Source organism: Coturnix japonica, chromosome 2 (genome assembly GCF_001577835.2).
Source record: "Coturnix japonica isolate 7356 chromosome 2, Coturnix japonica 2.1, whole genome shotgun sequence".
NCBI lineage: Eukaryota > Metazoa > Chordata > Aves > Galliformes > Phasianidae > Coturnix > Coturnix japonica.
In genome coordinates, this window is record NC_029517.1 from 50,063,249 (window position 1) to 50,080,876 (window position 17,628).

Below are 17,628 nucleotides of genomic sequence, written 5' to 3' on the forward strand. Positions count from 1 at the left end.
CAGTAAGGCTTTATGCTTCCCTTATTCCTATCTAAGTTTGCATGTCTTGTGGTGATTTCACAGCCTCACTTCATTGTGGAAGCTTTTCAGTTCATGTGGTGCAATTGCGTTGATAAAACTACAGCTCTCGAAAAGAAAGCCAGGACAGGATTTCTTACTGAAGTTTAGTTCACTACTCTTCCACAGAGGAATGCTGGATTCATTTAACTCCTGAGAGTTAGTTGTTTTGTATGGGAGTACTGGAACCACTTAAAAAGCAGTGAAACAAGAACAGCAATATATAGATTTTCTAGCTGAGAGTCAGAACCCAGTTAATCTCCCATTTTCTCTAATGGAATCTCCAACTTGTGGCAAATGAAGAAACAGTCACCCTGGAACAGGAGCCAATATTCAGGTGATAGACATCAGCACAGGATAAAATGATTTACACATTCCCAGAGTCTAGCAAGAATTTCAAATGCAAAACTCTTCTTCCTGCTTTTGCAAAGTGTGGCACAGCCTTGCAGGTGCTGAGGAGGCTTTTTTTTTTTTGTTAAACATGGAAACATATGTACTGTTTTTTCAGCTTCCTTAACTGTTATGCCCTAGAACACAGAGGAAAAAAAAAAAAAAAAAAAAAAAGGCAGGAAAAATACTGCTTGTTAAGTGAGATATTATCTGTGTTTTCTGACTCTCTTCTAAGGGTGCCGGATACTGCTTGGTTAAATGTATGTCAGCTCTCTCCTCATTTCAGAACTGCAACTGCTTGCCTCATGAAATATTGCTTTCAGGAGAAGAATAAAAACTGTGAACTCTGAGGTGGTCATGCAGTATTTCAGTTCCTCTAGGAGCACATGATGCTTGGATTCCAAGAAGTGGGAATTGCCTGTGCACGTGTGGGGTTTGGCTCACTCACGTGAGCTGTGTATTCTATTGGCCTGGCTCACCACTGCCACACCTGAGTCAGCCACAGCTGCATAAAGCATGGTGGCAAATCACTACTTCTCTGCTATGAAGACTGTTTCTAGAGACCTATTTTATTTCTGCTTAAGGAAAAAAACAAAACAAAACAAAGCAAAATAGAAAACCAGTTCAATTTTTTTTTTTTAAGGGCATAACCAAGTGTGCTGGTGAATAAAGTCACCTAATTCCATAGGCTCAGAAAATATTCTACATCCGATGAGCATTACTCACAGAGGAGGAGAAACAACTAGGAGTATTTTTCATCTGGCATGACAATCCCACATTCCTGAAACTGTGGAATTGTCTTAACTGGTTCCCAATGCAGAGTAGAGCTCCCTTGCCATGCAAGGAAGCATCCTAGAAGCATATAGAATACCAGGAAGAGAACTAGGGGAGGGGGGGGGGAGTCTCATTTTTGGATCTGCCAGCCTATGAAAAAGAAGTAACATCTCTGTATCTTCACAGCCTCTACTTTTAAGGTCCAGTAAGAGACACTATCTGTGGAACTGAATTTGACAAACAGAAGGCTGAGTTCATAATATATGTAAGTATATTTGCAAGTTCTTTTTTTGTCCACTTATTCACATATCCAGCTAAAAGTCCAATACAGCATCTGTTCACAGAATGTAACAGATGAAATTATCAGCAGCTCAGTGTCAGGAAGGGCAGGAAGAGTTCATACAGGTTTATGTCTTTTGTCAGAGGTACAATTCCTCTCGCACTGATATTCTTATTTTTTTAAGGAGAACTATCCCTAATTACAGAAGACTACTATTCTCATCAGCATTATTTGGTAGAAATTCTAAAGTGTTTCAGCAAAGCATGACATTGGTTCAAACTCTGGAAAACTTTGAAGGTTACAAACTATATACATATATGCATATTTAAATGTACACAAACATTCACACTGCAAAGTTTCCTGCATATCTTTCCTCTCAGAGAGAGGCAGACAGTAAAGAAGGCCAAACGACCTCACTAGACTCTAGTTAACATCTTCCACACATCTTCTCCTCACATCCAAGCAAAAGTATAATGTGCTAGTAAGAGGCAGCAAGCGTGCATCTCGCATTATTGCTGTTGTGAAAATGCCATCTAGGTAACTGTGGGCATCCCAGGCAGTATGCGCTGCCACACAGGAAGAAGAGATCAGAGCTCCTGGCCCCAGATGCTCACATGAGCAGGAAAGGGTTTCTGCAGCATGCAGAATAGCTGGGCTTAAACCACTATGTGCCTCAATGCTCTGAGCAGATCCAGTGCTTTGTCCACACAAAAGAGATATGGCATTAAAATCTCACTGCTTTTTCTGCCGGAGTCACTCGTGCTTCAAAGACAGAAGGCACAGGACATGCTTTATTTCATTTACAAATTGTTCCAGCTTGCAACAAAACACTGACATTAAGAATAACCAGTTGTCATTTCAAAATTGTTAACTGATGAGGGGATTGCAGCATGCTTCCACAGGGCTTAATAGGAACAACTTTCCTACACCAAACCTAGCTGAAAATCGTCTGTTAGCATGAAGGACTACTATACTGCGGTTCTTTCTCATGGAAAATGTATCTGATTTTCAGTTTCCAGGTGACTCTAAAAGTTCTGTGTTCCAATTTTTGTGGAAAATCCCGAACATTTTTATAGGGAAGGGGGAAAAAGAGAGAAAACTGTGTTCATATATTTCAGCATGGCCACCCACACTGGATCAGGACCTTCACAATCTCTTAGAGTTGGCCTCTAGGTATTGAAACTGAGAGCCCAAGAGCTCTCTCTCAAAAAAGATCCATGTGCCCAGTGTGGCGCCGGAATGAGGCCTCGGTGAACAGGGCTCCAGACCGAACACTAAAAGTGAAAACTGAAAGCCATTAACTGTTGCAGCTGCTAACAACTTAAGGAAACTGGGAGAGAGACTAATTACCCCTTCTCAGCTGCTGAAGCACTGAGGTATTAGTATATTTGCTTTGCTAAGTTACAGTACCAATCTGCTAAGGAATCTGTTTCCCAGTAAATCAAGAATAAAACTCCCCATAGGAACATCAATATGGGACTGCAGAATCCTATCCATACCACCACAGGTCAAATTTCAGAAACTTAACCTAATTTTTCATACATTTCTCAAAATCACAGAATCGTAGGGTGGGAATAGACCTTTGGAATCACCTACTCCAACCCCCTGCTAAAGCAGGTTCAAAACTATTATCATTCTGGACAACAGCATTTACGAGCTTAAAGCCTCATGTCAATCAGTCCTCTGTTTGGTTTGAGAATCTTTGGAAAAAGTCAAATAACCCTATGTAGTAAATAAAGTTTGTTTGCTTTTAATTAGTATTTGCCCTCCCCCTCATCTGGTGAAACTCTGTTTGTTCTATATTTATTTTGTAACAATCAGAATTTTGCTCCCAAAAGAAAGAATGTAAATGTGAACCTAACCACGCTTCAGGGATATACTACCAAAGGTTTAATGTAAAATTACTTCTATGCTGCTATATTCCCTTGACTTCTTTATTTACCTGGTTCCTTTTAGAAAATCCATGCACCGTTGAGCTTGATATTAAGTGATATCATTAATTATATCTCAATTCCCACTCTGTTTTTTAAAAAAGACCCAAAGCAATTTTTATTGACAAGAAGAAAAACATTGTACTGTGCTAGAAAGATGAGCAGGAATTCAGGAGTTTCTTTATAATGTATTCATTAAGGACCTCACCTGAAACCTGGGACATATCTTGAGCCTCATCTGTTTCCATTTTCCTCAGGTTATCTGAGAAGAGAGGAAAAGCCTTAAGTTAATGCAAAATAAGACACACATCCACACACACAAGAAGACTCTCCCTCCCCCTCTCTGCCCCCCAAACACACACAGAAGGAGAAAGAAGGGGAAAGAAAAAAAAAAAAAAAAAAAAAAGAAAAAGAAAAAGCCCTTTGCTATTTAACTATAAGATTATCTGGGAAGAATAATGTATTTTTCTCTTTATTTCCTCCCTGCATACTTTCTGGAGTATCAGACTGGCACAGACCTTGATCCTTTTAAAAACAGCATTACAAAGATTTATAAAAATATCATTACAAGCACAGGAGGACCAAATTTGTTATTTATTGTTAATTTCCCACTGCATAATAACCCAAAATGCAAACTGACTGCAACAAAATTAAGCAGAAAATTAAATGGCCCTGGGTCATTGTAGGCACAGAATTCATTCTCTTGGTTGATCCATAGTTATGTTCTTTCTAATTTACTGAGCATGCATCGATGAACCTTGAGTCAGCTTGGTGACACGCGTACAATCAGCAATCAAAAAACGAAGCAATTTGCTGAAGAATGTCTCATTTACCCAGGCAGGGCTGCATATCTGAGCAGCAACTGCCACTACCTCCATTAATAATGAATACACCTCAGGCAGCAGCAGATGGGCAGAACAGCAGCCTCAGGCGTGGGCCCCTCTCTCGTCCAGGAGCCCTTCCTACAGACCACACTGGCCTGGCGTTACGCAGGGAGAAGTACAGCTCCCTAAAATAGCGAAACAGGCCCAGGAGAGAAAGGGAACCCAGGCCTTCCTGTTTTGCTGACAGATGGCTGGCTCCACCGCTTGGTAAGTCATACTGGGAAGCTCCTGCCCTCCTCTTGCGACACACCATGTTCCGAAGAGCGAGCGACCAGTGACCACAAACACCAGGGAGAAGCAGGCAGAGGGTTAGTGGGGTAGAAATAAAACTCAGGTTTGCTGTGGGCCCTGGGCCCCAAACACCGGCCGCGGACAGCTGGTAGCCATGCAGATAACACACGTGTTGCTAAAGCAGGTAGTCCCAGCACAACCTGCTCCTGACCTCAAATCATGGTGCGGGCAGTTGAAGTGGCCTCAGGTGGGGAGGGGAAGAACCCTGTAAGCACTTCTTGAGCTGTGGTGTGCTAGGTCACAGCTTGAGCCAGACGTGACTGACTTCACATCCCACCAAGAGAGGAGTTGGCTCTGTTCCGTTCCTTCAAACCAAGATACATCCCTCATCAGCCATGTTTCCTGAAATAAAATTGCATTTTCTTCACAGTTGGAAGCAGAGGAAGGTGTGGCCTGGGTTCCTACAGAAAGGGTGCTGAGGGCATCCTAACGAATTTAGCCCAGCATGCGTGATTTCTTTATTCTTTTTCCAAGTCTTCTGTATGCTACCTAACAGACTGCAGTGGAGAAGTGCAATAGCAGCAGTCATACATATTGGTCACCTACGCTTTATAGTCTCCTCATTACTTCTGAATGGCAGCAGGATAACTCAGAACCAATATACTGCTGAACCACCTTGCAAAAGCTATCTTCCCTCATCTGATCCACAATGGGTTTTCCTAACAAGGGAGTGGAAACTTCAGGACTACAGATGGAGTGGTTGCAGAACAGGTTTTTGCCTATAGAGCTGGCAAAAGTAGATCAGAATTCTCACAGAATGTACTGTAGCACTACTTAATATTCAGTAATGCTTTGTTTGCTTTATTCTGGTCTTCAACTTTAATTCCAGATAAAACAATTTGTTTAACACGCACATGTAATTCTCAGAAATGATTCCAGCCATGCAAAATGCAAAAAGCCACCTACTACTCAACAATTTGTATCAGTTCTTATCATAATCAAGAGCTTTCAATTGGTCCATTTTAAAGTAGAAGTTGTCAGTAGGAAAAGCAGTTTCTCTTGCAAGAGGGAGAACCCAGTACCTTCCTTCAAAATAGCCTGCTTGGTTATTGGAAATAAAATGCATTTACGGCAGGTGGTATAGCACAAGTCTATGTGTTGAGTGAACACAATGGTGGTGGTGAGGGGAGGAGAGGGGGGGAGGGGGGAGGAAGAGGAGAAAGCCCATGCATTTATTACTGCTTGTGAGGGTCACCTGGATGCTCTTAATCAATTGATTACTACATATTTTTCTATAGAGTACAGTGAACGTCAACCAACTAAAGCAAACAACCCAAGAAAATATCCACAAGAAGGAAATCACATCCCTGAAGGACATCTGATTCCTACTGCACCCATTTTTCCCTCTTGCTAGGGCTTTGGCAAGGCTGGGAGTAAAAATCTTGAAGTGTTTGCCATTTTTGTTCTTCTTGTTTTGTTGTCGAGGGCTTTTAAAAGCCATCAGTCCATTTCAGTGTTCTCAAATTAACCTACTGCTCTTGGCTGTACATTCAGCATTTCTGCAACTTAGGCAGCATGCTTCTGTCTGAAAACACACCCCAGTTCTTAAATGATGAGGTAAGCTGAGGTAAAATGAAGTCAGATTTTGGTTTTTAATGGAATACTTCTTGGCCTGATTTCTGTGAAAGTGGACAACTGCCTGTCCAAAAACTGATACCCTCAGTTATGTAAGAGATGACTTCAGAGTTGATATAAATGATATTAGGGCATTCAGCAAAACGGTTCCTTTTGCTGGAGATGAGACATGGAGAGAAAAATAGAGATGGTGGAAAACTGAGTAGGAAAATTTTTTTTTCTCTAAAGGTTATTTATAATAATTAATTATGTTTCATAGATGAAAATCCACAAGTGCTAAGCAAACAAACAAACAAACTTAAAAATTCCTAAAGGTTGCAGAATCCTTCACAGGGGAAAGTCACACTCTTACAGTATAGTATTTTATTGCATCTGGTAAATACCAATGAAATCCCAGCTACCTTTTGTGCAGACTCTGTATCAGCAAAGAAAATATGACAGGGCATTCCCCCACCTCTAATTTAACAATGACAATAGTGTGTTTATTTTTGGCTCTGTGACTTCTGAAGGGTTTTTCAAATTGAACTCGGACCTAACACGACTCAGGTTAAATTTTAAGAGCAGAATTTACTTCTTTGAATTTGGCATGGCTAATCTATTAATAGGAAACCATAGTAGTAACCTTGACCATGAAGGGGGGGAGCACAAGGGAAGGCTGGAACTAGAAGATCTTTAAGGTCCCTTCAAGTCTAAGGCATTCTGTGATTCTATAAGATTCTATGACCTCACTTTCCTCCTCTGCTCTAGAATTAGTCAAAACATTGTCATCAACCATGAGAAAAGCACAAGAGCCCCCTGTATGGATGTCAGGATTTGTACCACACTATTTATTTGATATGTCTCGTCTTCTTTTTATTTTTTTAGGAAAAGTTTATCATGTGGGTACCCTATCTGGAAAGAAAAAGAATTGCTTTGTAATTTTTCATTTTAAGTTGTACCTACAGAATCAAATCTCTTACTAACAAAAGAAGCGTTTATGACCTCGTTGTATTCAGGGTAGTTACATCCATTTACATTAGTAGGTAAATTTAGGAGCTGAAGTTAGAAATCGAAAGATGAGTGGACAGCTGACCAAAGCAATCTTACTCTCAGATTCTGAGTGTGTGTAGCTCTCATTTCTGGCAGGAAAAGGATCAGCACCTAGATGATAACAGATCTTTTTTCTCTTAAGGAATCCAAAAAGATTTAAAGGTGGCTCCCTTATTTGAAGATATCCAAAGTTCCCTCCAGAAACGTATAAAACTACTTCTTCAAGTCTTTTCAGATGTAGAACTCAAACCTCTTATGTTTTTATCTCCACAATTCAAATAGCAGATCACAGATGACACTAATGCTTTGGAAAAAGAATCAAATGATGCAGTCCAGAGCTCTTGAGCTAATTAATAACAAACACACACTAAAACTGAGAAGATATGCTGATTTTGTTTTAAAGGAAGCACTTAACTGACCACTATTGCACAAAAATTTTGGATTTAAATCATTCAGCATTTGTCCAGATCTGGCACAACCCTGAGCCCAAGTAAACCATGCATCTCCTTACAGTTCTGCAATGCAACTTGTAGTACTTCTTAGGAATGCATTAGAACAAGCCCCATGAATCACTGAAGCACTACTCTATTTATACCAATTGCAAATTGCAAAAATAAGTGACTTCAGGAACTTTTAGGACCCTGACTGTACACAAGATGAGGTAATTGCCTGGTCAAATTTTCCCAATCTCAAAATGCACCAAATTAATTATTTGCAAGCCTTAATGTATTATTTTGTCTCCTGTTTTACAATGCAAATTCAAAACTGAACCTCCTTTTTAGGAAAATGAATGCTCAACACTAATACAGTTTCTTATCAATTGAAAGAAATGTATAAGCATGTTGTGCTTCTATAAATCCTACTCTCTTTAGACCAGTGATATACTTCAATTGGATGAATTAATTCAACACCGAAGAGTTAACTCTTCTTTGTTCACCATCTATGTAGTTACTGACTTCCCTGTGACAAGATGGGCTTAACACTCAAGACAATGACATCTATGGACTTGAAATTACAAATTCTGACATTTGTGAACTTATTCTGGACTGATGTACAGCACACCTTAACTCAGAGCTGGCCTTCCATCTATATATGCTGGTAATTCTGGTGCTGTGAGGAGGATACATATGCACACCATGCCCTGCTGCAGGTTTCCAATTTGTAGGCGTAGCCTTTCCAGGTAATCAGAAAGGTCCCTGAAGGTACCCTTTGGTCCTGAATACGTCCGTCAAGGGCACATACACCTTCACATAAAGACTTAGAGCAGAAAACATGAGAAGTTTGGTGGGAAACAAGAAGAACTTTCTACTTGTGTCCTGCAGGTGCTTTTGAAAGCACAGAATGAGAGTAGGACGCGCATTTTTCAGCAGTGCTAGCCCTGGGTTAACAGTGATAAAACAAAGAAGCAAGCTGGCAAACCCAGCGGGGAAGGAGCTGATTTCGAAACTCTAACTTGTGCAAGCTGCCTGGCAGGAGGAAAAGGGACCGCTCACACAGGTCACTGGAGCAGCTGGCCCTATGCGAGTGCTCGTGCGAGAGCAGAGCTCCTCTTTGTGGTCTTTGACATGTCTCATTGGCTCCTAATCACATAGGCTACAGTTTTTAAAAACAATAATCCAAACCAGTAAGCAAAAGCATAAAACCCCAACCCACTTTACAACCTAAATTTTATGCAAAGCACCTAAGATGGGTCCTCGATTCCACCAGCCACAGGATACGAAGAGGCTGGATAAATAAATAAGTAAAGCAAAACCAGGCTGCAACCTGGAAAACACAGCATGAATGTAACACCTTAATGTATCTGATGGGAGAATTTGCTCAACAAGTAGGTAATGAGTAGTACATATGCTGCGGTATCAACCCTTTTGTTTTTAAGCTGGGAGTTGTATCTACGTGCAGAACTGTACAGCTGCATTTCTAATTGCATCAGTTCATCTTGACCTAATAGAACCAAGCCTCTCACATCCACTCAAACTGATGGTTTTGAAGCAACAACCAAGAGAGGGGAAGCATAAAGACAGCCCTGTTCAAGAATTTAACCTTAACTTTCCTTTACTTTAAAAAAGACATAATCTAATTTTTTTTTAGTGGGCTTTTTTCCTTCACATACAACTTTGACCTCCTACAAACAAGTGGGCACAAAACAGGAAGGCTGTTATGTGTGAGAAAAAGGTAGTATGTATTGCATAATCAGTGCAAATAGTTGAAGAAAATTGCCAGAGTCCTACAAACTAGCTTCAATTAAAAGTGTTCAGTATCTCAGCAAGCAGCTGATAATTAGCTTTATTATTAAAATTAAATATGCTACATTTCACAATCTCGTGAATGACTCTACTTTAGAATCATTTTAATTCTATTTTTAATTTCCGCCTTATCACACTGCCCAATGTAAATAATAACTACGGAGATGAAAGGTGGTCCTTTCTGAAAACTAAGAGCTGAGATTCATAAGAAGCACATCGGTGTCTTTCCACTCCTGTTTCAAAAACACTCTTGAGGTCCTTTAAAAAGTGCATTTAAAACTAAAAGTGTTTAAATGAAGTGCATCGTTTTTTTCTCCCTTTATTCCTCTCCTCCATTAATTCCATATTCAGCACTTTCTGTGAAGCCTACGGAGATGTTTAGTTTATTCAGTCTCTTCTCTAGTGTAAATTCTGGTTAACTACATTAACTGACAATACAATTATAAGCATACAGTCAAATTTCAATGGAGAGCTCCTGTCTGCAAAATGAAGAAAGCACTGTAATTCAACACACAAGATTAAGAAAAGAGCTCTGCTAACAGTACAGATTTGAAACATTTATATGTCTGGCGCATGTAAAATTAATTTCCATGTTAGTGAACAATTGTGAGGGTGTAAGAAAAGTCATCTCAGAGATCCTACATAATTCTCAGTTCTTTGGGAATTCTTTGTATAAGCACCAGCAAATGATAAAGAGTGTATTTTGCATGCATTTATGTGTTTCCTATATGTAATCCTATTAGCATCTGACTGTACTGACCTATATTCAGGAAACAATTCCTAGTTAAAGGAGGTTCTGAAAAAGCCTTTCAGTGACTGTGTGCAAATTACTCGATATCACTGCAAATATGAAAAAGATTCTTCCTTCAAGTTTTCACATAGTAGCCAGTCATTAAAATTGGTTGCATGATATGAGAAAAATATGGAGGTAATTTTCCTAATTAAGCCCACATTACATTAACTCATTAAACTCTGTCACCTTTTTGCTTGATTTTTAGTGAAGACAAGAGGAATAATTTCACCACAACAGAGAAAATGCACACATTTCCATCATATAAATAAAATGACTAAAAACAGTGAGATCTGGAAATTGAGGCACTCAGTCTAAGAGCGTGGCACATTTTCCAGTGACCCAAATGAGCTTTTGGGTATTCTTCCAGAACTCTCACTCAAGAGAAACCAAGGAGCAGATGCAAAACTGCACTTTATGTATGCTTTTAAATAAGTATGTGTGATTTAAAGGCACAGGATGTCTTCAGAACAGCCTATCTAAATATGCAATAGAGAAAAAAAACAAAAGGATCTCTTTACATTGTTACTGCCAGGTATCCCCAACCATATATCAGTAGCTGATTTGTCCAAATTATAGGAGGTTTCAATAAGTCTGCTTCACGATCTCAGAATTGCTTCCTAATTTCTCTTCAAACTGTTCAAGCTGTTACAGATTATTAAAGGACATTATCAGCCTGAATGAGCATATTAAAGATCCATGTGATTTTTTTTTTTTTCCCCTAAATAAACCTAAGAATATCTCCTAAAATTACTATAATTGAAATGAATTAGCAAGTTTCTCCATGCTACATGTTTCAGTTAACTCACTCTGCTTTTGCAAACATTTTGGAGCCAATCCACTACTGATGATTCCAGCTTTATTATGCAATTGCTCCAGTGTTCTCAGTGAGTTGACACAAGTGGAAAAATGAAGCAATGCAGCGAGGAATCAAACCTATCATACAAAAGAAGTTCCTCTTTTACTACAAAAGCCTGAGCAACTGGGATCAGAAGAAATTTAGATCACTCATATGGAATATATTCTTTAAAAAGCTGAAGTAGTAGACAATCTCCACATTGAAAAATAAAAGGCACTTCTAGTGTAAATGCTCTTCCAAATATGCAATCTGAGTGGCCTTCTCAGACGTTTACACCAGAAGCACAAGTACACCATGCATGTCCCAAACCTGTGTTGTCCCATTCACATGAATTTTCAGTGGCACAAATAAAGTTCAGAACGTGCTGAACTTTCCAGGACTAAGACCTACCTTTGCAGCCATTGCACCGTGTTAGCAGTGACCTGCCCAGTACAAAAAAAGCAACAACCCTGCAGTCTTTTATCCACAAGCTTAAAGCATCAAGGAAAGTGAGTCTTAAAGAAAAACAGTGAGGCAGATGCTGGGTTTTTAATAGATACATCACAGCGTAACCTCTGGGACCAATGTAATTCTATTTAAATTTAGGGAACAAACACAAGTTTTGCTGAGTCCAAGTTGTAGTTATGTTTATGTACAGATTACAGGCTTAGGAACAACACATCACAGCTGACCTGGAAGCAGGGAATTTCCCAGCTGGAGTCAGTTTTGCTGGATAGCCACCGGGGAGGTGAGACATGCATGGCCTCTTTGGATGAGTGGAAGGTGCTGCTTAAGAATCACTATGAAACTGAGATCAAGGCTGCCTATCTGGCCTCAGATGGAACTCACACTTTTCTCTGAATGCTCTATCTCTCCAACAGGGAAAAAAACAGAATATGTCCATTAAGGAAAAAATGCCCGTGAGGAATGGCTCTTTCATCTTCTAACTCTTGCACTGAGTTTCAGGCACCTAACAAAAATCATATTCCTAGAAAAACTGTAGGAGTCCTTGCCTTCCACTGACATAATCGATTCCTGGCATTCCTTAGAACTTATCTATCAAATACATTTAACCCAATTGATGTATTTCCAGCATCGCAGCCTCTATTTCCCTTTGTTTTTGGGGAGAAGGATTCTGGGAAGGAAACATCATTCCCAAACCTTTCTTCTGTGGGATTTTAAACTTCCTAGAAACGCATGGTTTGTCACTTTGAAAAGGGGAATTCCATGGGAGTCCACTACGATGTCAGACACATATCCTTCTTCACACGCATAAAGACAACAACTTTTTCTAAAGACCCCATTATTGCTACACTACATTTTACTACTTTATTATGTTTTCTTTGGTCTAATTCTATTACTTTTAATAATAGTAGAACATAATGACTGGTCAAAATGTAATCAAGTACATATGTGAGTCTTGACTGTAAAACAATAAAATTCACTGTGGACCCAGATCTTTTTACACATAAAACATATTAAAAAATCCCACAAGTCCTCAGTGGAAGTTTTTCCTGACAAAGAGCCACACAATTAGGCTACGATCCACGACTTTTGATATCCTTTGGACTTTAAAAAAGTTGCCAAAAATGATCTGCCAGAATAGCATTCGATTCATTATGCCCTTCCTTGTTTTCCATTGCCTGAATGCAAACTGGACCCATTTCCTTGTTTTCTGTAAGATTGCACTGATAGTCTAAGAAGTACCTAAGCTCAAATAAAACAAGCCTGGAAATCTTTTGGCTTGATTTTGGAGTTATCCAATTTTAATGATGAGAAACAAGCTTTGCATTGCTGTAAAACTCTGTGGATTGATTCTCCACTTACATTTCTGCATAGCTATGCAGTCAGTGGAAGTGGCAAGCAAACCAGGTTTTTGGTATTAACCTCCACAAGGGAAAGGAGAACTGCTACAGTAACACTGAAAAGGAGACTATTGCATTTTTATTGTACTCTGCATGTAGCATAAATGGCAAACATGTCATTGATGCTTGTATAATGAAAAGTACAGCTATTTCTAGAGCCAAGGTGGGAAGTTGCAGGTGTATGGCAGCACTATGTCCCCACTACTACTCACACTGACTCACTTTGCTTACCGGGAGTTGGGCAACCAGTCTGGGAATGCTCAGCTGGAACAGGGAATGCACACAGGACCCATGTCAAAGCATCATCTAGTCACCGTGAGCCCGAAGGGCAAAGAGGGATGCAAGCCCCTTACTGTCTCCCCAGACCTATGCTAAGGTCAAGAGATCAAAGCCTCCTTACCGAGGCCCACCACTCATTCCCACCTGAATTAGGGCAGTAAGTGGAATTCCATGTTATGCCACTGCCTTCCTGTTGCTTTCCTGGAAGTCATACCCCAGAGCTGGGTGACTCCTGCAGATAGTGCAGCAGGGTTGAAACCCCGGCTCCAGAGGATGACCAGCACTGTGCTTCCACTGACTTCCATATGGTTCTCGTTCCCACTCAGTGTATAAGCTTGCTTTCTTCTTGGCATTTTATCCTCAATTTACCTCATATTAAAGGACATCTCTCACAGTTCGTCATATATTTTCAAATATGCTGTATATTGAGTTCCAGTTTTAGATTAATTTATCCTTTTCCAGCCTGTCCCCTACTCCCCCAAAATAAAGAACATTCAAATCAGTCAACAAGTGTAATATTTGTGAGAAAGTCTTTAAGGCTGGAAGTGAGTCTGGAATAAGAGAAATGTGAACTAAGGAAAGTGCAGAGCTCTGCAGTAGTTTGGACACTTCCCCCATGCAGTTCTGCTAAGGACAGCTATCAGTTTAACAGTGGAAACACATGGTCTATGCTTAGTTTCTCATGTCCACATGCAGAAGTTTCAGACTCTGATACAGCAGTAAGGCACACAGACATATAACTCCAGCCTGAGAGAGGTCTGTTCGGGATGGAGGGATCCATTTTGGGGAGTGGGAGGGCTGGGAACAAATATGCTGCACTCTAAACAGCATACCCTGTTTTTCATTGAGTCATAAAACAAATGGATAAAGTCATAAAAATCAAAGGAAAGTGTGTTGATATTAGAATGAAGCTCCTCAATGGGAGAGATGACCCCTTTTGGAGAACGCATATGAACTACTACTGTATGCTACTGTTACATTAACCTCGAAAGAGGAATGTTGAGCTTTTGCATGGCAACATAACCAAATCCATTTTTACTTTTTTTTTTTTTTTTAAATCTTAATTTTTCCCTCACTACAGGAGGAAAAGAATAAACAAAGTTACTTGAGGGTAAAAACTTCCTCTGTAAAATCCAAAAGCAATGACATTTTCATGTTAGAAAGCCACTCCATCCCTAATTTCTCCATTTCACCAAGACTCCGAACCCTTCAGCTGTGCAATTCACCAGCCAGGCGAGAGCAGTGCAGTAATGCAGCCACAACATCCCCCGGCAGAGTTAATTCAGTCAAATTCTTTCAAAGTATTTGGAAGGATTTTAACAGAGTATTTTATTTTTTTTTTAAACACGTTTTTCTTTATATTTCATTTATAATGTTTAATAGACAGCCACACTATTTGGTACTCCAGTGTGCATGTGAGCAGTCAACTGAAGCTAGCAGACTGTGTCTTTTAAAGGATTTGGCCCTTACAATGCACTAAAGCCTTTAATTTTAGAACTAGATTATTAAAGTCTAGCAAATGACTTGTAAAGGTGAATGCGTGAATTAGAATCAGAATTAGATATCTCCTCTCCCCCCACCTTTTTCTTTTGAAGTGCTGGACAGTAAATGCATATGGATGTAACATTTGTGGCATCCAGTTATTGAAAAGAAAAACATGTGGTCGGGAAAGTCTCATTCTAACTTCTCATCCCCGCCTCAAAGCCTTTGAAAATGCCACTTGTAGTGCTGTGTGTTAGCAGACTTGATGCAGGACAGAAAAGAAAAAAAGGAAAGAAAAGAGGAAAGAAGAGGAAAAAAGAGAGAAAAAAAAGCAGAGAGAGAGAAGAAAAGAGAAGAGAGAAGAGAAGAGAAGAGAAGAGAAGAGAAGAGAAGAGAAGAGAAGAGAAGAGAAGAGAAGAGAAGAGAAGAGAAGAGAAGGAGAAAAAGGAGAAGAAAAAAGAAAAAAAGAAAAGGAAAGAAAAGAAAAGAAAAGAAAAGAAAAGGAAAAGAAAAGGAAAAGAAAAGAAAAGGAAAAGAAAAGAAAAGAAAAGAAAAGAAAAGAAAAGAAAAGAAAAGAAAAGAAAAGAAAAGAAAAGAAAAGAAAAGAAAAGAAAAGAAAAGAAAAGANAAAAGAAAAGAAAAGAAAAGAAAAGAAAAGAAAAGAAAAGAAAAGAAAAGAAAAGAAAAGAAAAGAAAAGAAAAGAAAAGAAAAGAAGAAGAAAAGGAAAAAGAGCCAGCATTATTTTCTTTTACAATCATTCACCCAGTATAAACCAGTGGCCATATTAGTCTAAAAATTCTTTCATTGCACAAGAAGTCAGTTTTTTAGGGTAATTTCAAGCCTAAACTCCAACCGCTCACTGACACGGTATTACCACCATCCCATCTTCCAGAAGTTTAGTCAGCAGAACACTCCGCACCACACCTGGCAGCATTACCATATTACCATACCTTCTAGACCAAGGTAGGAAAGTAATCCAAGAAGCGATCAGGTTTCTTGAAGCACAAAATTAAAAGTTTCCTTAGCACCGAGCGCTGCAGTGGGAAGTCGCTCCTTCACACGCGCGGTTCCTCACTACACACATCTTCCTTAATACTTCCTACGGAGTGAAACAGCCCCTTCGCAGAAGGGGTAACTTTGCGGAGCAGCGGGAAAGGAAACCTCCGGCTGTGACAGGCTGTGCGCCAAGACAAGGAAGGGAACTTCTGGCGGCCCCGCTCTCTGGGAGGCAGCCAGCTCTCAGTGACACCGCTTCCCCAGCCCCGACCCGGACGGTCCAGCCGCTCCCAGCCCCGTGTCGCCTCCCTCCCGCTGTTCCTGCTGCCGGCGGCGAGCGATGGGGCTGGGGCAGGGCTGGGGCTGCGAGGAGACTCCGAGCGGGAGCGCAGCGTGGACAGAGCCTATGCCCACCTCGGCCAGCTCCTCGCTTCTCCTACATTCAAAGCAGCCTCCATCTCGCCCAGCCCAGCGCGCGGCGTTTTTAAACAAAAAGCGGGGGAGGACGGGAGCGCACGGGGAAGCATCACGGCGGGCTCCCGGCAACTTCTCCCCGGCCCCACACGGGCACCCACCCGCTCCCCGCTACCTGCAGCTCCGGGCGGGCGGCGCTCCCGCTGCCGGCGCTGCCCCCGGTCCGTTCCCGGCCGCCCGCAGGTGTCGGTGCCGGTGCCGGTACGCGCCCGCTGCGCTGCTCATGGACGGGGGCGGCGGGGGGGTCCCCCGAGTGGAGGTCAGTGGGCAGAGACGCCCCTGCGCGCCCCTCGTCTAACAGCTCGGGGTCGGAACTTGAGCAACTTACTTAAAAACGGCGGCGGCTGAAATCCAGAGCTCCCGCTTCGGTCCAGAGAGCACAGCGGACCCGGAGGGGATTACTCACACGCGCAGCGATGAAGCGCGTCTACCCACTGTGGTGGTGGAGCAGGATCTCATTTTTGCTGTGCTTCATTCAGTTCCTCATCTGCAAGATGAGGATAATGGTACTTCCTTTCTCACATCCTATCTTCATCTGCGCTTTCACAGTGCAAAGAAAATTAGGCACGGCGATAACTTTACATGTGTGAGTCACCTCACTGACTTCAAGGGGATCATCCAGAGATGCACAGTTAAGTGAGCATTTAAGCATGTGAAAGCCCAGGGCCTGCCCTCTGAGCTCTGCAGAACAGAAGTCTGTTACTAAAATTCTACACTGAATGGTAAAATGTGGTCCCCAAGGCAAAGCCGGCCTTCTTTTAGAGCAGGAATGACAAAACTGCACCTGGGGGATTCTTTCAAGGCCTCTTCCCTCTGGAAAGCCCTGCAGATGTGTCCTTCACTTTCCAGGTAGCATCTAGTCACACTCAGATGAACCAGGTACACTCTATTGCTTCCCAAGTTTGTAAGCCATCATGTTTTCTCACTGCAGTTTTGCAGAAGGGCACAACGCTCCTCATATCAAAACTTATACGCAGACCTTATAGATCTGATAGGATTGAAACCCAGAGCCAATTATCAGTTATTCCAGAACACCTCTACATGTTCCAGCACAGGGAAAGAGCAGCATTTTACTTGCAGAATCACAAACGTGAGAGAGAAAGAAAGGGAGAAAGAGAGAAAATTCACAAAAAGGTGCCACCATAGGCTAAGCAGGCAGTGTCTTTCTCTAGGAAACTCAAGAGCTCTGCCTCAGCGAGACCAGGAGATAAAGGCAGGGGGAACTTTGCAACCACCCTTCAGAAAGGGGAACCTGTTTGCCTCGAGGACGCAGCAGATTTCCACAGATACATGCACTCCATCCAGATGCTCTGAAGTGAAAGGAGGGACATTTCTCAGAATGGCTGTGCTTTCAGAAGTTCTTGTGTCCCTTCTGCCTTCCAGTTTCCATAGGGCCTGAAGGCCAGTGGGTATGAGCCCGCTCCTGTGTTGATTCCTCACTACACAAGC

At 41.3% G+C, this 17,628-nt stretch overlaps 1 protein-coding gene across 9 annotated transcripts in view; it reads right to left on the reverse strand.

The window, feature by feature from the left end:
• The window catches only part of IKZF1 (IKAROS family zinc finger 1), a 67,863-nt gene extending 51,081 nt beyond the window's left edge, over positions 1-16,782 (reverse strand). For 2 of the 9 annotated variants that reach the window (XM_015854350.2, XM_015854349.2), the window contains exons 1-2: positions 16,508-16,782; positions 3,641-3,694 (exon numbers count right to left, since the gene is read on the reverse strand). In XM_015854350.2, the coding sequence (XP_015709836.1) occupies positions 3,641-3,680 (40 nt within the window). In that variant the 5' untranslated portion in view covers positions 3,681-3,694; positions 16,508-16,782. The other 7 variants (XM_015854347.2, XM_015854343.2, XM_015854348.2 and 4 more) reach the window with 6 other exon arrangements.
• Between the last annotated feature and the right edge of the window lie 846 nt (positions 16,783-17,628).